The 22,240-nt window shown below is 40.5% G+C and overlaps 2 protein-coding genes and 1 pseudogene across 4 annotated transcripts; 2 read left to right on the forward strand and 1 right to left on the reverse strand.

Annotated features, from left to right (window-relative positions):
* The first annotated feature begins 39 nt into the window (after window positions 1-39).
* Window positions 40-22,060, forward strand: pfkfb1 (6-phosphofructo-2-kinase/fructose-2,6-biphosphatase 1). 3 transcript variants are annotated; one of them, XM_068732733.1, is made up of 15 exons: window positions 40-152; window positions 890-1,017; window positions 17,110-17,235; window positions 17,416-17,512; window positions 17,640-17,706; window positions 18,376-18,450; window positions 18,721-18,777; window positions 18,876-18,997; window positions 19,130-19,337; window positions 20,172-20,318; window positions 20,472-20,576; window positions 20,717-20,846; window positions 20,948-21,010; window positions 21,097-21,161; window positions 21,426-22,060. In XM_068732733.1, exons 2-15 carry the CDS (start codon window positions 960-962, stop codon window positions 21,483-21,485), a joined length of 1,380 nt encoding a protein of 459 aa, XP_068588834.1. In that variant the 5' UTR covers window positions 40-152; window positions 890-959; the 3' UTR covers window positions 21,486-22,060. The 3 variants fall into 3 exon arrangements, with proteins under 3 accessions (XP_068588834.1, XP_068588835.1, XP_068588833.1); XM_068732734.1 differs by lacking the exons at window positions 40-152; window positions 890-1,017 and adding an exon at window positions 11,680-11,897; XM_068732732.1 differs by lacking the exons at window positions 40-152; window positions 890-1,017 and adding an exon at window positions 15,637-15,769.
* LOC137889104 (P2Y purinoceptor 1-like) lies at window positions 3,709-5,014 on the forward strand. Its single transcript, XM_068732735.1, has one exon. The coding sequence runs from the start codon at window positions 3,826-3,828 to the stop codon at window positions 4,813-4,815; it is 990 nt and encodes a 329-aa protein (XP_068588836.1). The 5' UTR covers window positions 3,709-3,825; the 3' UTR covers window positions 4,816-5,014.
* Window positions 5,711-10,285, reverse strand: LOC137889102 (UDP-glucuronosyltransferase 2A2 pseudogene; annotated as a pseudogene).
* Window positions 22,061-22,240: the final 180 nt, after the last annotated feature.

Consider the following 22,240-nt stretch of genomic DNA (forward strand, 5'->3'; position numbering starts at 1 on the left):
AGGTAGAGGGGCGTGAAGCCGCTGGCCAATCACACGCAGGCGCAGTCATGTAAACATTGCAAACGTCACCAAATCCCCACAGAGTATGTCGCTAAAGTGGTTCAACGCAGAGTCACATCACCTGGATGGGGACTAGTAGCTGTCTTCACAAGGTAAATACAGGTGCATGTTTTAGTAATGCTGGGCCGATTCGATGCAGTTTGAAAAAAAAAAAAAAAAAAAAAGTCAATTGCGATTAGCATAGCGATATTAGCACAGTGCTAGCACATGTGTTACTGCATATTGAATGTATAAAGCGTGTGTTTGGAAGAAGTAGTAGAAATGCATCAAAATATACTTAAAGTAACATGAGTGAAAGTAAAAGTACTCAGAATGCATAAATCATTTCAGAATCAGATAATGTGTTCATCAGTTTAATGTTGCTGCTGGTAAAGGTGGCGCTCAGTTTAATAACTTTTTCTGCTGCTGGGTAACTACATTTGTAATATATTTTATTACCTTTAACAGTTTTCCAATACAGTGTATCATTTTTAGCCACTGCTAATTTCCAATACCTGTCCCTAGAAATATCAGAATTTGTAGGTGATTTATATATTATAATAAATCTGAAAAGTAACTTTAAAGTAAATGTAGTGGAGTAAAACCTTTTGCGTCCAAAATGTAGTGGAGACGAAGTATGAAGTAGCATCAAATTCAATTACTAAAGAACAAGTAATGTTACTTCAGATAAATCAAAATATGATTTAAAAAAAAAGGAAAAGTAGAGTATTTGAGTAAATGTACTTGGTTACATTTGACCACAGGTGTTATCTATTTGTGTGAGCTAAGATAAAGATAAAACTAGCTTGCTGGTAGCATTAGTAACTGAGGAGACATTTTCATTTGACAGAAAAGACCAGGAAGTTGTCCTGTGAGGAGCAGATGTCTCCCAGCTGCTGCAGCTTCGGTCTGAACTGTTGATGTCTCCCATTCTGCATCTTTCCTCTGCCCATGCTAGAGGTGGCATGTCATGGATTGGTGAGTACCACCTACCACTGAATGTGTGTATTATTTCACCAGCAGCCATTTGTCTTACAGGCTCCCGAGCCACGCATCTTATCATTTTATTTGGAAGGCCATTGTGTTTGAGAGAGTGGCCGTGTGCGTGGAGGAGTGCGGTAAATGAGGTATTGCAAGTTATTGATTCAGAAGGTAACTTGCTGGTTTGGCTCCAAAACAGGATTCTCAGATTGTACAGGGTAGTCATTTGTTATGTGCTGGTGGTTCAACGATCACTATTTGTGCTGATTTCTTTTTTCAATACTCCTTACCTACAAATATGAGAAATATAATATTCACTCTCCTGCCCAGTTAGAATCAGTTCAGCACCCCACACTAAACTGTGCCATTTTAAAGGTGCAATTAGAATGAATTAGAATACTGCTATTATTTATCAGTCGCATTAAAAAAGGAAGCCTCTGCTTTAGTTAGTTAGCTATTGGTTCATCTTTCCGCGACCACATACCAATAAACCACGCCGTGAAAGTAGACTCCGGAGTACGGCCTCTTTCAAAATGTTCTCGCCCTTTTTGTTTCGTATGAGTAATGTTACCACCTGCCTCACCGCAGCCGCGTGAGTCCTTGTGTCGCACAGGATTATTTATTCGTTCTTTCTTTCACTCATTGACGACGATGGTTGTTTTTCATTTCTGCAGTGCGATGCGCCTTCTTGCCATTAGCCATGTTCCATTACTGCAATGTTGGCTGAGCTCAACAGTTTATTTTGCCAAACTGGTAATCAACCGTGGAACAGGTACTAGTAGAAATGTTGTTGTTGTGCATTTAGTCACCCATTGTATTTGCGACTCTGCAGTTCCTCAGAACTCTATGGAGCGTTTTAAGTGTCTTTCAAGTCATTGTTTTGTATTCATGGTTTGCAACTTTACAGTTGTGGTTTACTATCACTGTTCTCAACAACTCTGTTATTAGTTTTTGCTGTAGTTTTTGCTGCTTGCAACTAAATAATTTCCCCTCGCGGGATCAATAAAGTTACTATCTATCTATCTATCTATCTATCTATCTAGAGAAAAACCTTTTGATAATCTGCTGTACATTACCTGCCAATCAGCAAAGGCTGACAGACAATTAGCAAATAGCTAACAGTGGAGCATTTTAAGAACTAAAGAGACGTATTCAGATCCTCTGCAAAATGACACTCCAAAGTGCAAATCATTCACCAAACTGGGTTAGTGAAACTGCTGCTAGTGCAGCAGAACCATTGTGTAATTTTCTTAAAATGTTCCTTTTCCTTTTATCTGTCTCTTGTTCATGCTCATACTGTAGCCTGGGCCTATAATCAAGGTTAATAGCTTATTTTAATGTGATTGCTCAACAGGGTTGCACAACGTAATGCAAGTTGCGGTCCCATTCGGGGGTATCGTCTTTTAAAATACGTTGAGCTCTTCGGGGGCTCCTCTTCTCTTCTCACCAATATCACTGATCCTCGGTGGATGGGTGCCAACGATGGGTTTCAAACACCGGCTGTGGAGCCCTCCTGTCCTGGGCCGTGCACATCCCATGCCAGTTTGTAATGTTTCCAGTCAGGATGCTTTCTATTGCTTCTCTCTAAAAGTTAACAAGAACTTGGCACGGCCATTTTGTGTTGATAAATGTCTATATATATATATATATATATATATATATGCTCACTCAAAACTACAGATAATGACCTGCACCCTCGCAAAGACATAGAGAAACAATGTTGCACTGCCGCACACACATCTGTCACTTTTGAGCTCATAACCTGACAAACCTTTGATATAAGTTAGCTTAAACCCTTGATCTTGACACCACCTTCTGGCCAATTTTTACATCAACCTTACAACTGCTTCAAAAACCTTGACTTTCATCTATCTGTGTTTTTTTTTTTTCTTCATAAAGAGCATTACAGCCTCACAGAGCAGCTAGTGTGGCTGTAGACTCTTGTCTTTGCAGTTTGCTTATTTAGACCATGACAACTAGTTTTAGACTAGCCCTAAACTTAAAAACAAGCCTGTGCATATCGTTAAAAAGTCTATACACGTCTTCAGCTTCCAAACTCTCCTGCACTGATTTGTATGTGTATGTATATATTTTAGGTGTTTTTTAATTTTTAATTTTGCATAGTCAATAAGCTTTTATCAATGGTATTAGTTATACTTTAGTGAATCGGTGAGCCATAAAAGATGAACAAAGAATAAAGTATCAAAATGATAACAAGTTTCTATGTTTGTTTGTGTTATAATTCTGATTTGTGTTTGTCAAAGTGTTTTCTCCATATAAAAAGTAAAACGTTTTGATCAATTGATATAATTTAACTCAATCTGTAAATTTCAATATTCTATATTGATTTTTCAAAAAGTTTTTTTTTCTACCATTAGAGGGAGACTCTTATCGTTTCATTTGTGTGACGGTTGAAGCTTTCTTGCGTCACCTAAATTGGTAATTCATAAATAATATCGTGCACCTGGTGTGTGCTAAAGTGCAACTGTACATTAGGGACATACTGGAAGAAGAACATTTTAGACTTTAGCAGACCATGTTCACTGTCTGTTCACTGCCATATGAATTTAAAAAAATACCTTCAATAAAAAAAGTCTGCTTTTAGAAATCACCAGAGAAAGAGACCACACCCACGTGATATACAGTAGAGATTCTCTTTAATCTCACACCTACAGTTGAGACCGCGGTGTTTCAAACGGGAAGTTGTCTTCGAAAGAAAACAAGGTCAGAGTTTCTTACACTTCTCATAAGCTTAGACAGTCCACCGAGGGAAAGATTTGTTCTAACTACGTTCCAGAAGACAGAATGAATAAATCTTCCTGTACTCGTATCAGCTTTGACTTTGAACACAGATTTCTGCCTCCTGTTTACATCTTAGTCTTCATCATTGGTCTGGTTGCTAATGGATGGGGGTTGAAGTCTTTGCTGCAGAACTGGAAGAAACTGGGTAACGTCAATGTTTTTGTTCTCAACCTCGGACTTGCAGATATTCTGTATCTGCTCACGCTCCCGTTTTTGGTGGTGTACTACTTCATGGGGAGTAAATGGATCTTTGGAGATGCATTCTGCAAGATAACAAGATTCTGCTTCAACCTGAATTTATACGGCAGCGTTGGGTTCCTTACTTGTATCAGTGTGTACAGGTACCTGGCTATTGTCTACCCAATGAGAGTGAAGGGAAGAATAACTGTCACCCACTCTGTGGGGATCTCAGTCATGGTTTGGCTGTTGGTGACCGTTCAAAGTCTTCCAGACGTGTTCTACAGCAAAAGATTCAGAAACAAGCCTGGGAAATGTTATGATACCACCAACAAGAACTATGTTGAGGATTACCTGAAATACAGCCTTGGAATGACCCTCACTGGGTTTTGCATCCCGTTCCTCATCACACTGGGCTGCTACGGACATGTGATTGTGTTTCTCTGCCGCACAAAAACCACTGACACGGTACTGAAACAGAGATGCTTGAAGTTGTTGTGCATCTTGATTCTTCTCTTCTCTGTCTGTTACGTCCCCTATCATGTATTCAAGAACCTCAACCTCTGGTCAAGAGTTCTGTCCAGACAGAAGCTATGCCGTGAGTGGTTTAATGGAGTCTTCATTGCTCATCAGATTTGTCGTGGCCTTGTGTGTCTGAACAGTGCTCTCAACCCTCTGGTTTACCTCCATGGAAATGAGGATATTCTTGTTCCGCTCAGAAGACGACTCCAGCAAGCTCGTCAGATATTCAGCCGCTCGAATCTGGCAAACTCCGGCAGTGTGCCTGTGCCACAAACTGCAGATGAAGTTGAATAAGAGTTAAGACGTTAACATTAACTGTTAAATAACAGCATGCAGCTGTCCATCACAACTAGTGGTGTGAATTGACTGCAGTGTGTATGAAATTGTTAGTTGTTCTCTTACGTTTTGCTTACTGTACAGTAATATTTTTTGTTATCTCTTAAGTTACAATTGTCGACACATTTTGCAAATAAAAAAGGGCAATTAAGATCAACTCCAGCTCTCGGTGTGTCTCTGTTTTCTGTCACAACAGTTTTCTGAAGTGATAAAGATCACATCTAGTTTGCGGTAATTACTCTACGCCGTGCTTCACAATCATTGCTTCCTCCACTGCGCTGTGGCTTTGTAACATCCTGCTATGTTCTGTGGCCATTATAATCTAACACTAATCACTAGAACTCTGATACTCATGCCAACTCTGTTTGCTGCTGCAGCTTTCTCCACCACCACAAACTCAACACAAAGCCCATTTGTTCTGTAAAACTTAAAAAAAACAAAAGCAAATTTGGTCACAAATGTGTTTTATTTGTTAAACAATTTCCTCAAAAAGCTGGGCGCTGTAGTTTTGATCAAAAGTTACTAAAACTGGAGTAAAAGGTGCATTTGTTGGGGACTATATTTAACCGTGGATTAATCGACAATTTGTTCTCCAGTTCTGTTCTCCAGTTCTGGGCCAGCAGGATGGTGTTTTTGACCCAAAAAAACAACTACTGTGTGTGTGTGTGTGTGTGTGTGTGTGTGTGTGTGTGTGTGTGTGTGTGTGTGTGTGTGTGTGTGTGTGTGTGTGTGTGTGTGTGTGTGTGTGTGTGTTAATGAAGGAACACGTCACGCAGTGCAACAGTGTGACTCATTGTGTTTTTAATTGTTTTTGAACAACAATGGAGCTGTATGACACAGAGACAATATATATATATATATTAGGCTTCAGGTCATTGTTGGTGTTAGTATGATCAGACTTGTCCTTTTAATGGACAAGGTCATAATTTCACAGACTTGACATGCTTGCATCTTTTAGTTTTGTAGGATTTGGTTTATCAGGAGTTTTAATTTCCCCCCAAAAGCTTCTAACAGCCAAATACAAAACTGTTGAACGTTTAAAAAATAAAACCCTGACGCTGGCATGCATCCACTCACAGTTTCTTTCACTCTGTTCACACAGAAAAGAGGAAGAGTTAGGAATCATCATAAACATAGAGGAAAATATTCTATGTCTACATAGCCAAGCTAGCCTTAAAGTGCATTTGCACCTGGGTAGCTCACGGCTGCCGCTCTGCACCGCTCTCATTCGGCAGTTACAGCTGAAACGGCCATCTCAACCAACACAGAAGCGTCGTGCCCACCCTCCACTTCACCCACGGGGGAACAATGTTAGCTCTGTCAGTGCTGTTGCCATTGTTACTGCTGTTAGCAACCTTTAAATAAGAATCACCTAAATTACTTTGCCTTTGGGGCGGTAGCTCAGTCCGTCGGTAACCGAATGGTTGCTTGTTCAGACCAAGTGCGGACTGTGGACTGATAGCTACAGAGGTACCAGTTCGCAAGGTGCAAGGTACCCTGGGCACTGTATAGTAGTTGCCCGCTACTCCTGATATACTTGAATGGTTAAATGCACACGCTAAATGTGCTGTGCTGTGTGTGACAATAAAAGTTGATTTACATTCAACCATTTAAGACATCTCCGAGCATCTATTCTGTAATACAGTGATGTCTGAGAGGGAGAAACGCATCGTCTTTCGTCCTAATCGTGGGTCTGGTTGCTAATGGGTTGGAGATTAATGCCTTTGTAGCAGATATGGAAGAACCTTAAGATAATCAATGTGTTTATCTCAACCCTGGACCCATTTATGATGATAACTACTTTATAAAGAGTAAATTGATCTTTGGAGATGTATTCTGCAAGATACCAAGATTCTCCTCAACCTGAATTCATATGTCAGCGTTGGGTTCCTTGGGTCATGGTTTGGCAGGTGGTGAGCATTCCAGACATGTGTTACAGCAAAACATTTGGAAACAAACCTGGGAAATGTTTTGATACCACCAAAAGCATCTACAGTCTGTTGAAGATTACCTGAAACACAGTCTTACATGTACACTGACTGACAATTACATTTTAGTTTTTCTCTTCTCTCTTATCATGTATTCAAGAATTTCAATCTCTGGTCAAGAGATCTATTTAAACAGAGGATATGCAGTGAGTGCTCTCAACCTTCTCAGCTCAGACGACGACTCCAGCAAGCTCGTCAGATGTGATTTGTGACTTTTCACAGGCATGATAATTAGTGACCAGAAAAGGAAAAAGCATAAGATTTTAAAACTAATTCATGATGCACTTCAATCACTGTACATTACGTGAAATATGCAAAGATCACAACATTATTTGTTTGTTTGTTTTTTTTTGACAAAAAAAGACGGTTCAATAGATGATAGTGCAAATAATTTGAAAACTTAAAAGCTATTATAAAATTAGACTTTCCAACACTTTCCCATTTAGATTCTGCGTCCATATAGCGTTTTTTTTCTGAGCACCAGTGTCTTTTTTTCAATTGTTTTCAATTCTTTTTTTTCTCCAAATTAAGCAACCTCATCCATACAAACAATGTGGGCCAGCATCTCCCGTTGGTGCTCTTTGCTCTCTTAGAACCCTTTTTCAATAAAATACTTGGATGAAGCACTCGCCTTTTCTGCCAGAAAGACACTATATGGACACAGGCCCTAATATATTCACGTACGTCCTGTATATTGGTTCCTGTTGTTGTTCAGCAGATTCTGTACCACTGTAAATTACATATATTTTTTTCCATGAGGTTATCTATTCTTTCTTGGACTTGGATGTGGTCTTCTTGGTGCTTATCAAACGTCTCATGAGACATCTACAGGAGACCCAAACTAACGCGATGATCAGCACACCAAATGCTACAAAGACTGCCATCACATCTAGACTGTGATAGGCATACCATGGCAACTTATATGATTCAGTGCGTAGATGCGCTGCGCCCTTGTGCCTCATGATGAACTCCATCCAGAAAATGGCGCTGTCTATGGGTTTCATTGGTTTGTCATGATGAAGCTGTGACAGTTTGAGCATATTCTGTTTGTATGGCTTCTCTGGGTCTACAATATTCTTCAGGGAACTTGTCAGAGATTCAACATCCAAGGTTGTCACTTCAACAATCTCAGCCACTCCCCGGGACTTCAGACGTATCACGTTGTCGTACTGGTCAAAGATGAGAGGAATGCCCAGAACTGGGACACCATGGTAGATGGCCTCGTAAATTCCATTAGTACCCCCATGCGTGACAAAAACCTTTGTTTTATGGTGACCTAGTATATCGTTTTGAGGCAGCCATTCAACCAACCTGGTGTTGTTTCCCAGAGTGATGGGTCTTTTCCCGATGTGTCTCCACACGACCTTCTGAGGGAGCTTGGCGAATGCTGAGGCGATGATCTCCGATATCTCAGGGCCGAGGTCGCTCAGCAGGGTCCCCAGAGTCATGACAATGACCCCATGTTCACCAGAACTCTGCATAAATTCCTCTAAATCTGATGAAAGGGGCTTGGAGGGCTTACCCTGGAAGCCTCCAATGTAGACGACGTTGGGCATGCTGGGACGAGGAAACTCGAATACAAAGTCAACCCGCATTAGCCAGAGATCAGCTCCCTGCATGAGGGACATGACGCTGACATCAGGTCCAAAATAATGATCACACACAGCTTGGTAAGGCGGATTTGAGACAAAGTAGTACATGTAAACCAATATGCTATGACGAATTACATTATTGATTCTTTGGAAAAAGTCCATCTTGTCAGAGTTGTCGGTAAACAATTGGGGGACGTAGGAAAGAGGAGAAGGAGCGATGGCGAAGTGGGCCTCGCCATTGAAAAGCCAGCGCACATTGAAAACCATGGGAAGCTGGAGATGGTGTGCCAACAGCACTCCACCTGGAAATGCCGGGTCAGTCAGAAAAATGTTGTATCCAGTTTCGTTCAGCTCCTTAATTAGTGTCTTATTCTCAAAGATGCTGATGATCAGATTTGCCACGACTTTCTGGTTCTCCCCCATCATGTTGAAAAGGTTCCTATAAAATTCCACAATTGCCCATAGTGTGCCTTTATTCCGACGGATCTCTATTGACCTCTTCAAGAAGGACGTCATGAAGTCTTGGCTCTCTACGTTTTGGATCTGTTCCTGGGTGATGGTGATGGAGGTGTAATGGTGTGAGAATTCAGAAACGTACCAGCTGGTGGAGGAACGTAGTACCGTGATTTGATGGCCCTGAGAGTGAAGTGCCTCCACCAGGATTTTCATGTTAAGCCAGTGGCTTCCGTCCATGGGGTAAACCAGCACTTTTCCACCATCGCAACTGGAGGACAGAGTGGCGGAAAAAAGCAGGAGGAATGCCAGAGCTGGATATGACCCCATCACTGTAGGCGAGACGCAGAACTTTACTGAACAAATATTTGCAGTTCATACTTTACGTAAGCTGCAGATAAAATCCACACGTTATCTCCCATATTATCATGAAAGTGACCATTTATTCTTCCCACAGACATGGAGCCACATCAGCATTTATTTGGAGTTGTTTCTGTGCTATGCTGCTCAGGCCATGTCCTCACACAATTTATTTACCATAAATCTTTACCATAAATCTCATATTTTTGAATCTATGCTTGGTATGTTCAGTCTTCCACCTCACAGTCTATATTTTCTTAATGACCATCTGCCACAGTTTGCTCTTTGTTCAGTGTCTCTTTTTTTCCTCTCTTTTCGCCAGAACTGTTAATGTTCAGCGCCAGTTAACCAAGTCAAAGTCCTTGTGCACATGATGCATGAAAGTGTCATGCATCAGTGCCATGTGTTAGCAAAGCATGAAGTATTTTTGCAAAGTCTTAACAGTGTGCTAAGCATGTTATTAAATGTAAAATATTAAAATAAGGAGACTAAAGTTAAAGCAAACAGATGTAACATGACAAAAAATGCATTTGTCCAAATCCATGATTCATCTGGTCTGAATGGTTTGTCTGAAAATTATTGTGCCATCTGAAACTGTAATTTAGGTCACAACTACACACCACTGCAAAATGCAGCACACAGGATACAGAAAAACCTTTGCCTAAATGCCCTACTTGACTGAGGTTTACTGTAGATTCAGTTTGAGATGACATTTAAAGCTAAATGGGACATGAAATATGTACAAATAGGTGGTTTTTAATCTTTCGACACAAGTTATATTATTCTCAGTATCAGTAGTTTGTTACAATGTTATAATAAAGATGCAACGTCTTGTATAAAAGACAGGCAGGCTTGTTTATGTTATGAAATTCTGAACAATCTTAAGAGGAAAAAACACATTGTCCACAACAAGAAAAAAGCAAACGGAGCACTCATGCAGCAACACACAGTTTGTTAGTAAAATATCTCCTCACCTCAGACTTCTCTCTCGGACCAAAAAGAATCCAGTGTCCAGTCAATGAACTGTGCTGCTAAGCTGCTGGTCAAAAATGCAAGTCAATGTATAACTTTATGTTTCTCCCTCCTGTTTATCCAAGCAAATGCAACCATGCAGAGGTCTTCTCTAAACCCTCCGCCCATTTTTTTCTCCCACTTCAGGCTGTTTTGCTTCTTTGCACCGAAGAACATCTGGATCTAATTTCACAAACTTCCGGAATGTAGAATTTCACTGAAATATATTACAAAGGTGCTAACAGGTCTGATGCATTCAATCCCAACAACTATGTTTCTTTGTCAAAGAGTACAGAGTTTGACTTGTAACTTAGTTCCTACTTTAACTAATCAATAAAATGTCCCCATATGTCTGTGGAGGACCTTTGAGTTTGGGGACATTGACTAACCAGGTGACTTTAGCCTTTCTCTGCTTTGAACCACATGTTATACAAAAGTCTGCATGGTTATTGCTAAAGTCGTGCCAAAGAGGGATTCATTCACCGCCACCGTGGTTAATTGAAGGTTCATTTTTGAAATGTTTTTTTTTTTAAAGGGGAACTCCACTGATCCATCGTCCACATCAAAGTACATTCATAGGTGTTGGGGAGTACTACTGCATATGTGAAGAAAGTTCTAGAAAAAAGCCTTTTGCGGCTCGAGAGACAGTTTCGCAAAGCCTCATAATTTGCCTCTAATGATGTCACTATTTCTAAGCATGTTTTTTGGTGTGTTCGCACAGGATAAGTGAGAAAATGAAGTATATTCAAACCAGACAGTTTGATGCACATTCTTAATGCACCTAATACATTAAGGAAGTAATCACAGATGGTAAAAAAATGAACAAATTGCAGGCGCTGCGTCAGCTTCAGAAAGAGGATCTTGTAAATCGTAGGACAAACATGTTGATGTCTAAAAATAGATCATGTTTATTATGCATGCTGTCTGCTGTGAGTTCACAATATTATCGTCATTTGATTGAAATCCGATTAGTATTATGAACTGTAAAGAATTAGTATGGATTTGGCACATGCCATATGTCTCACAAGGGCAGTACATATATTAAAGTCGCCATGATGGATCTGTACTTTACTATGAAGATTAAATAATACAGTGCATCACTTCAAAGTCATATCTGAACCTGACCTTTGGGTTTTCATCTCAAATAACCCCCCCCCCATGCACTGACACCACACAGCTGACAACAGTTCCCTCACTGCTGTTCATCAAACCGCACATGCACCGTGAGTGATTGTGGTCTGTGAGCGTGAATGTTGTGTTCCCTTGCGACGGCAATCGGCTTCTTGTCGACCTTTGCACATTTTGGGACTCGCCCTCTTGAGTGCAGCTTCTCCCTCGCCATGTGTGTACCTTGTGAACTCTGGCCCTGGCAAACATTAAAGGACAAGCCCAGTCTTGCTACTATCATATGTCACATGTGGCGTGGAAAGAGAGGGCTCCGCTGGGTGGGGGTGGGTTGAGAATACTTTGGCAGAGGGGTTTAGTTTCTTTAAGAACTCCTGTTGCCACAGACCTCATAATCCAGTGTGTCGATGGTCTTTAGCCGCTCTTCTGGCTGCTTCATTGGAGTATAGGGCAGAAATGGAGTTTCCCCAGCTGGAACATGTGAGGCTGAGACGCAGATGTGACAGCGCAGGTGAGCTCACAGATGAAACTACCTCTGCAGAGTGCATGCCAAAACAACACACTGGAAGACACGTTGCAGCAAGGCTTCTACTACTATGTGATCCACGTCAGGTCAAAGATATGTTCAAACGGAGTGGGTGCAACACAAAAATAGACTTCAGTAGTAGACAATATTAGCTCCATTTAAATGCTGTTTATATCAGTGTTAGTAATAGAGTAGTGAGAGAGATATATTTACTAAAGGGAACAAATGTACAGAATGAGTACTAAAGAGCACTTGTACTTCATTGACGGGTTCTACTACTGTGTGATACATGCAGAGATGGGCAGTATTCCTATTACTTGTATTTGAAATACGTATTTCAATTACTTTTGAGTATTTTGTAATTTGTATTTGATAGGACCGATAGAAAATCTAACATAATTTGTAACAAAATACTTTATAGTGGAGTAATTTTGTTTTTAAAATACTCAAAATACTTTCTCCACGAATCAAAAAACAGTTCACGAGTTCAGTCTTCAGATCTGGTGATGGTTATAATATCAAGCTAGTGATCGATGCTAACATGCTAATGACGCTAGCATGCTGTCTAGGCTAGTGCATAGCCAGTGTTTAGCAAGTTAGCTTATCAGTGGAGTAGCTAGCTGTAGGAAGAGGGAGCTTGGGAGCTTGTATGTTCATGATAACCTTATCAAGAGACGTCTGACCATCTAATCTTGCACTGTATTACAAGTTATGCTGTATCTTCTATAATAATATAGATATATATATATATATATATAATATAAATATATAGTTCACAGTTAGCCAGGCTATGACAGTAGATGTCCATTTGTTCAAAAAAACAAAAACAACATTAAATATCCAATTTATTTGATTTAAAAGGAATATTATGAAAGTATTCTTAGTTTTATTATTTCATACATTCTACAGTTGGCTAGGTGGACAACATGTCTCAGTACAGTAATGTATTTAGGCTCTTTACCTGTGTACAACTGGTTTTAATTCTATATTTAGCTTTTATAGTATACATAGGCCTAATGTGTGATGCTATTCATATGTGATGAATATTTTCTTGTTGATTCAAAGCCAAAGTTTATGGGCTGTTAAGTCCCATTAATAAATATATACATAATCAAGTTGTTGTCTTTTAATAGCTTTGCTTAGTTACACTGACGTTCTGTGACTGTTCTTCCTTTTTGTGGGGTTCACCAGAGCTTTGTGTACATTATATATATATATATATATATATATATATATATATATATATATATATATATATATATATATATATATATATATATATATCCCAAACCTGAATGCTCTGCTATACCAAATTGTGAGAAAACGAAAAATCCAGAAAAAAGCATTTCCTATATTTTAAATCCAAAATAAATATATTGTATTTTGTTACATTTTCTGGCACCAGCATTTTGTATTTTATTTGAATACATTTATTTGAAGGGTATTTTGTATCAAAAATACATTTTGATGTATTTTTGCCCATCTCTGGATACATGCAGGCCATAGATATGTTCAAACGGACTGAGTTTAACACACATATGATATGCTAGTAAAAACAGACTTGTGCCATGTAGTGTTAGCTTTACGCAGCAATGCAGTAACGTCCATTGTTTAGTGAAGCAACTGCACAGGTACATATAAATAGTAAGAAATAGACAGGAAGTCAAGAGAGTTGCCGGCCATTTGATGGACTTCATTGTTTCTTTTCTATATTCCCCTCACTTTCTTTGTTTACAGGAAGTAAATGCTTTGCACGCTTGCTTGCATGAGTGATAACATTGTGACTTTATGGGACCGTAAAAGAGCCACGTGTTCAAACCAGGTCCTGCAACTCGCCTCAAATAAAAACACATTAAGATAAGACTCTGCAAGCTGATTGCCAAAGAAAGATGCTTTGTTTTTGTTTTTTTAAACTCCATGTGTGTGTGTGTGTGTGTGTGTGTGTGTGTGTGTGTGTGTGTGTGTGTGTGTGTGTGTGTGTGTGTGTGTGTGTGTGAAATAGTTAGAGAGCAGTAGGAAGAGGCGCAGCTTCAATCCCCATGTGGCCGTTGTTTGGGAGGACATGCTGAGCTCCTTCCAGACAAACACCCATTAGAATAACACATACATACAGTACCTCCTCTAAATGGTCGAGCTCATGCCAAAAAACAGGAAACACGGACCATTAGTGGCTATCACTGCTCAAGAGCAACTGCCTGTTAGACTTTGAACTTTGGCCAAAATCAGGTTGATGATTATCCCTGTTTGAGCTAAATGGAAAGAGTGACATTAAGGTTTTGACATTATGCCCTAAGTGACCCTTTCTCTTGGGATCGGGCAGGATACGTTTCTTGTGTTATACACAGAAAGAAAAAAGATACAGCTGATGTTCAGTATTTGTCTGGTTTGGAAGATTATCTGCTCAGAGCGCTGATGTCTCTGGAGACATGTGGTCTTCAAAAGCATCAAATTACATTGCTGCTGTACTACAAGTTTGATATTTCTAGAAATATGCTTATTTCCTTTTTGGCAGAGATTTAGATGAGAAGATCAATGCCATTCTTGTGTGAAGTTACTATGAGCTGCTGGTTATCTTAGCATAAAGACGGATTAAAGAAACGAGACAAAACACGTTAAGTATTGAGCTTTAGATTCAGATTTTGTTATCTTTGATAAGAACCAGGCTAGTTGTTTCCAGTCTTTGTGTAAAGCTAAGCTAACCAGCTGCTGAATGTAGCTTCATATTAAACAGACATGAGTGATATTGATCCTCTCATCTGGCCCGTCGGTAGCGATTAAGCCGAAATGTCAAACTATTCTTGAACTATTTCTTTAAAGAGCAGAGGGATTGCCTCCACATGGCTCTCAACATGGCGATCTGAATTTGGAATTTTGCACCTTTTTAAGTGCTAAATGCTATTTCATATATTTCAGAGGTGTTGAACATTTAGTTCACATTTGTATATGATCAGTTAGTAAAAGATTATGTATTTCTATAGATTAAACTACCCAACAGTGCATAAAATAGTCAATATTACCTCCATATTTAAATGCTGTATCAGTATTAGTAATAGAGTATTTGCGAGATATATTCTCTAAAAGGAACACATGTACAGAATGAGTACTTTGACTGCATTCAAATTTTAAAAGCTGTTATTTTACTTGGCATTAAGTATAGGCCTATTTATACCGTGGTACTTTATGAATGGCAGCTTCACTGAGGTGAGTTAGCTGATTCCACATGCACACGACGTTTCAAAATGTCCTGAACAAAAACTTGACCCTTTCTGACCCTCCAGTATCCCAGATTTACATTTAGGTTTAAACTGCCCTCTAGTGGTAAGAAAGGAAAATCACCGCTCTGAACTCTACACCAGTTTGACAAACAAACAGCACAGCTTGTTCAGTACCGAGTGTGCTCATCTGAATTCCAGAGAGGTTCCCACCTCTGTCAGATGACTCTGTTGCTCTTACTCTAACTGAGAATCCAGCCGTGTCACCAGATGTACAGCATGGTGGACGTTGAATGCTTCTCTGCCGTCTGACATCACAGAGATTTTGGCAGCTGCCCTCGGGCCTGTTTTTAAATCTTGAAACAGACTGAGAGGCAGGCAAGTGGCATGGCCTCAGGTCCCCCCCCCCCCCCCCCCCCCCCCCCCTTCCTGCCTACCAAGTACTTCTCCTTAGTAACAGTCAGCTGACCTGCAGTAGGTAGTGCTCAGTGAAGCACACAATTGCACACAGATCACAAAGCCTCAGTCGTCACTCAGGCCCCATGGCTCTCACGATCAACACAGAGCAGAAAAAACTCACCCAGACTCCTCTGCTCAAGATCTGGGTGCCATTGATGGGCTGCAAGCTGAACCGCAGGAGAGGATGTAAGTGCAGTGAAAACCCTGACTCAGCCTGAAAACAAGAAGAAACATTATCTGTTCCGTCTTGCTGCTGTTTGTTGTGCCACAACGTCAACTCATTCTTGTTTCAGATGAAGCTTTGGTGTTTGCTTAGACACTTCCAACAGCCGCAGGTGTGTTTCAGACTTCTGAATCCTTCAGGACTGAGCTCAGTCCGGTTCAGGGGGGGGGATGCAGGCAGCAGTCTGAGGGACAAAGAGGAGTCAGTCAAAGAGGGATGACAGCCGAGCTGGACCGAGCCAGGTCTTAGTTGGCTCTCTGTTCCGTGTCTGACGTCGGCCTTTGAGCATTTTGCTGATGCAGCATACTCCATTCATAATCGAACCGCCTCGATGCTCTCCCTGTCCCTGTATGGACTCTCACGGGCCACCCGGGTTGTTTTGGGGGGGGGGGGTACGGCTAACTGGCAAGCGACCCTGCAGTCTGCCTTACAGAAAACGGGCATTTTTTTTTTTTTTGAGAACTCTGTCATGACTGGTTAAGAGATACACAAACTCTTTAAAATTCTGGCAGGTTCGTGTGGAAGTTTCTGAGCAGAGAATGCTGATTCATATCAGAGGTCATTCCAAAACGGTGCCTCTGTTTTCTTAACTTATCAAATAATTGTAACGTAGTGACAGTCTGAACCCAAAGCCTTAGATTTGAAGAATAATGGTGTTGTATTGGGAACATTGGTTGAGTAAAGCTGAGCTGAGTTGAAACACCTGCAGTGAAGACACACTGACATTTTACACACTGGGAGATTAAGAGGGTTTTCCTCATGTGATTGTCGGCCATATGGCGCAGTACACTGTGCTGCTCTGGTTGTTTCTAAGATGTGACTCCCTGAGGAGGAGGAGGAGGAGGAGGAGGAGGAGGAGGAGGACAAGCATCCGTTTAGTAAACGTCGTTCTACACATCTTTAAGGGTGCATTTGGCTATTTGCAAATGTCATCGTCTTTATGTCTTGTTTAAGTGATGATTTCACTTTGTTGGTGGTTGCTTGGACAGGTTCCTGTGCCAGGCGCTGCCAAAGACGGGGCAGATAAGCCGTGTGACTCACAACACTAGTTTGCAGACATTTGAGCTGCACCTTGGAGCTCTTATTCTCTCTCTTAATGAAGATTACCTTGGCAGCGGCACGCTCAACACATGTCCTGCAGCACAGAGCCTCACAGAGTTGTACGTGACTCTCATTTAACCCTTAGGACACGAGGCTTAATGCTCTTCTGCTGAGTGATTCGCAACAACATCGCTTCAATTTCAGCATCGGCAGCATTCAGTAACTATTGCTTCATGCTATTGTGTGTTTGTCTTCATCTCAGCCTCGGTGCCTCAGTTCTGTAACTCTCCCACAATGATTGTGATGGTGGGGTTGCCAGCCAGAGGGAAGACGTACATCTCCAAGAAGCTCACTCGCTACCTCAACTGGATCGGAGTGCCTACAAAAAGTCAGTTTTCAAAGTAAATCCTTGAATTCTGATTATAAAAATGTATTACAGAGGCAAGGAATTGACTGTTTCAATGTTAGCTAAAATATAAAATCATCACACGTTGAAATGACCTTAAGCTTTTGTTGCTCTTAAGGGGAAAACTATTTATAAAACCTCCCTGTTTCTTAATCCAACCAGTGTTTAACGTAGGCCAGTACCGCAGAGAGGCTGTCAAGATCTATAAGAACTTTGAGTTCTTTAAACCTGACAACGAGGAGGCCATGAGGATCCGCAAGTAAGTAGAATTAGTTCTTATTAGCTTTATGTGGTCTGATTTGCCATTTCTCCTGGCGGATTCCCCATTCACTCATATTTTTGCAGTTTGTGCTCCTTTGCCTGTACGAGTGTAACTTCTCTTTCAGGGCCTGTGCGACAGCTGCGCTCAAAGACGTCGCTGCCTACTTCTCAAAGGAACAGGGACAAGTAGCCGTGAGTAAGAGGACAACAGAAACTGTCCCTCTAATCACAATAAAACACACTGATTCATTATGTATAGTGTGTGTGTGTGTGTGTGTGTGTGTGTGTGTGTGTGTGTGTGTGTGTGTGTGTGTGTGTGTGTGTGTGTGTGTGTGTGTGTGTGTGTGTTTTTTACTGTCCATTTCCTCTGGTATCACTGAGATTAAAGTGGCACAGATTTTACACATACAGATCAGTTTACTAGTCTGGAGAGTACCACTCAGCCAATTAAGTCTCTTGTATAATGTCTTCTGTGGATAACCCTGATGAAGTCATAGTCATTATCAGGGTCATTAAAGTTTGGATTTGGAGGCTACGAATTTATATCAGAAAGCCTGTGGATGGGGAGTTTATAAGACAGAGATATTTACCCAGAAGGCAAGATCTAATGAAAGGCATTGTCAAGTTGCATTATGGGAATTGTAGGACCCAGTGTTTATGGAGAGGAGCCAGGATATCTCAGCCTCTGTGGAAGAGATTTCAGCCCTTTTAAACAAAGAATCTGTCGACATAGTGTGCAACGACATATGTTCTGTTATAATTCGGGTGCTTGATTGTTAACCGTCATTATGAATAATGTAAATGCACTTTATTTGCCAATATTAGGATGGATCAATAACACCTACGCTCTGTCCCATCTAGGTATTTGATGCTACCAACACCACCAGGGAGAGGAGGGCCGTCATCCTTAGTTATGCAAAGGAGAGAGGCTACAAGGTGAGTATGCATGTGGAAGCTGGACATTTTGGCAAATATGCTAATAGGCTTTCTTGCTGAGAGAAGCAGTTAGCTTAGCTTAGCATAAAGACTGGGAGCAGGGGGAAACAGCTAGCTTGGTAAAAAAGGTAAAAAAAAATAAAAAAAACTGTAAAACTATTGCTTTAAGGATGAGATTAAAAACACAAGCACAAGGTCACAAGGTGGGAAAAGTGTATATATTTCAGTCATATAATAAATCTGAACTTTTAAATGACTTCTTGTGTGCAGGTGTTCTTTGTGGAGTCAATCTGTGAAGACCCAAAAATCATTGCAGAGAATATTAAGGTCAGTCAAGGATGTTTTTTTTTTTTATGTAAATGTTTGCAGAGGCTGAAGAGATATTGTGTTTTCAACAAATTTCTAAAACTGTCTTTCCTTTCCAGCAAGTAAAGTTTGGGAGTCCAGATTACGCGGATCGTGACATAGATGAGGCCTTGGAAGACTTCAGCCAGCGCATCGAGTGTTACAGGGCCAGCTACATGCCCATAGACGACGAGAAAGACAGGTACAGTCCCATAATGCTTTGCTTCCTGTGAGATTAGTGAGAAACTAAATGGTGCACAGGATAGTCTCTTCTCCTTAATTTCCAACAGATTCATTTCATAATTGCCTTTTCTCCAACGCCGACTTTGAACAGGAAGCTGTCCTATATCAAGATCTTCGACGTGGGCAGTAGATACCTGGTGAACCAGGTCAAGGACCACATTCAAAGCAGGATAGTCTACTACCTCATGAACATCCATGTCACACCAAGATCCATCTTCCTGAGCCGCCACGGAGAGAGCGAACTCAACCTGTTAGGGCGCATTGGTGGAGATTCAGGCCTCTCCCCGAGAGGACAGAAGGTGAGTAGATCACACTATACCAGTAGAGGAAGTATTCATATCCTTTACTTAAGTAAAAGTACTAATCCATTGTAGAGAAAACACTCCATTACAAGTCAAAGCACTGCATTGAAAATGTTACTTAAGTAAAAGTATATAATCAGGAAAATGTACTTAAAATATAAAAAGTAGAAGTACTCAATGCAGTAAAATGTCCATGTTTCACCGTTACATATTCTATCATTAGATTATTATTACTCGCGCATTAATGTAAAAGCAGGATTTTACTGTTGTAGTTGGTTGAGGCGGAGCTCATTTTGAACTATTAACTAATGAGTATTTTCATAAAAGATGGTGATTGTTTTCTCCATTCATCGATTCATGGTTTGGTTTGTAAAAATTCTGAAAGAGCCAGACCCAGAATGACACCTCCAAACATCAAAGTTATTCAATATATATACATAAAAAGCAATTCAAAGGAAAAAAAAACGTAAATCTTTCCATTTGTAAAAGCTGGAACGATGAACTGTTTTGGCATGAAAAATTACAATTATGAAAATAGTCTTTGATTAATCAAGCTTTAATTAATTCAGCTTTACTTGTACATACTGGTGGGTAGTTTCATTTATGATAAAGCATCATACTTTATTAGCACTTCATATGTTTTTGTAACTAAAGCTATAAAATAGATGAAGTAAAAAAACAATATTTTCCTTTTGAGATGTAGTAAAGCCGAAATCTGAAGTGGCATGCAAAGAAAAGTACTTGAGTGAATGTACTCAGTTCCATTCCACCTCTGTAGTATAAGTATACAGATAGAGTTCGTGGAGTACAAATTGCACTATTTGTTTCCAGTATGCCAATGCCTTGGCGACCTTCATCAGAAGTCAGAATATCAGCGACCTGAAGGTGTGGACGAGCCACATGAAGAGGACCATCCAGACCGCAGAAGCTCTGGGAGTCCAGTATGAGCAGTGGAAGGCCCTGAATGAGATAGACGCTGTGAGTTACATCTCTTCATCCTACAGCATAATCCTTCAAACGAACGACGCATACAAGGACAATTTTATATTTATAGATGATGCTTTCAAACGTTATCAGACAAAGAGTTTTTTTTTTTACTCGGTGATGTTCAAGTTACTTTTTCTAACTAAGGGTGTATGTGAGGACCTAACCTACGAAGAGATTCAGGAGAATTTCCCCGAAGAGTTTGCACTGAGAGACCAGGACAAGTATCGTTATCGTTACCCAAAGGGCGAGGTAAGTACTCCACTGAATACACTGTGAACTTTGTTTTAAAAAAAAAAAAATTCAACCATTGAAGTATCTGAGAGGGTAAAATAAGAATAAGTTTGGTTAAATTCTGAATAAACTTCTCAATTATTTTGTCTCTTGTCCAGTCCTACGAGGACCTTGTCCATCGTCTAGAGCCGGTGATCATGGAGCTGGAGAGGCAGGAAAACGTTCTGGTCATCTGCCACCAAGCCGTATTTCGCTGCCTGTTGGCCTACTTTGTAGACAAACCTGCAGGTACAGAAATCCAGGCTTGCAAATACCGTGACGCGATAGTATATCATGTTGTTTTCAACACCGCAAACACTCTTAATACTCTTCTTTCCCCCCCTCTGAAGGTGAGCTACCTTATCTGAGATGCCCCCTTCACACAGTGCTCAAGCTCACTCCAGTAGCTTACGGTAGGTGGTGAACGTCTTACTATGTGTGACATCTCCACATCTCTGGAAATCTCTCCCTGGCAGTCTGACTTTCTCCTCTATTTCAGGCTGTAAAGTTGAGTCATGTTTCCTCAATATTGAAGCAGTCAACACACACAGAGAGAGGCCAGGGGTGAGTTTCCACAAGCACACATTTGTCTTAATAGATACTTATCTTTGCCAACTATTCTGTGGTACATTACATACGTCTGATGACAGACAATAATATGTAAAGTTTGTATTGATGAAATGAATATGTGCAAAAGTACTTTATTTTGCATGGTGTCCCTTTTTTTGTTGTCACTTTTCCAGCGTGAACCCACCATTTACTAACAGCATGCTCATAATTAGTAATGTAATAATGGTTATTATGGAATTTGCGTTGCTGTCGTTGCAGAACGTGGACGTCAACAGAAACCCAGAGGAGGCTCTGCTGACTGTTCCTGACCACGCATAAATGCGGTCCTGTGAGGAAAGGACGACAGTCACGTGAAACGGAACGTGTCGCCACTTTATTAGTTTCACTAAATATTAGAGATGCACTCCAGTGAAAGGTTGATTGTGTGAAAACAGACGACTCTGAGGAGGGGAGGAGTCTAGAACGGTAGAAACGGAACTATGTTAGCGACCTGAAAACAAATCAGTACAGACTCCTGGACTCCTGCTGCACTGATAGCTGGAGACAATGTTTAAAACATGACTGTGACGTGTTCCTGTGTCTCATCTGACTATTGTATATTGTCACATTGTTTACAAATAGAGACAATAATAATGCACCTTGTTTTATAGCTGAGAGGAAAACACGTAAAGGGTTGTAGTGAGGTTGTCATTGCATTGTTGTTGATAATTGAATTATAAATGTGGGGATCAGCACCATGGACAGCACCCAAACAAACAAGACATGTTGATTTGGGCGCTTGACTGTTGTGGATACGACACCAAACTTCAGGCAGAGTTTAATGAAATATTGTAAATAAATAAAGTAAACAGTCAAGATGTTTCTGGGAAAATAAATCCACTTTACAAATCCTTGTTTGTGTTTGCTTGGCAGCTCTGTTGTGTTGTTAACTCTCCCACAGAGAAGCTGAACTTAAAAATGGAACAAACTGATTCCACAACAGACCAATGTTCTGTTCCATTCAGACCGATAATGGGTCGTTGTGAAAGAGCTCTTGGCGGGAGATGAAAACTCGCGTTTGGGAGTAATTTTAA

This window comes from Cebidichthys violaceus, unplaced genomic scaffold (assembly GCF_023349555.1).
Source record: "Cebidichthys violaceus isolate CVI_PGR_0920_01 unplaced genomic scaffold, fCebVio1.0.p SCAF_6, whole genome shotgun sequence".
Lineage (NCBI taxonomy): Eukaryota > Metazoa > Chordata > Actinopteri > Perciformes > Stichaeidae > Cebidichthys > Cebidichthys violaceus.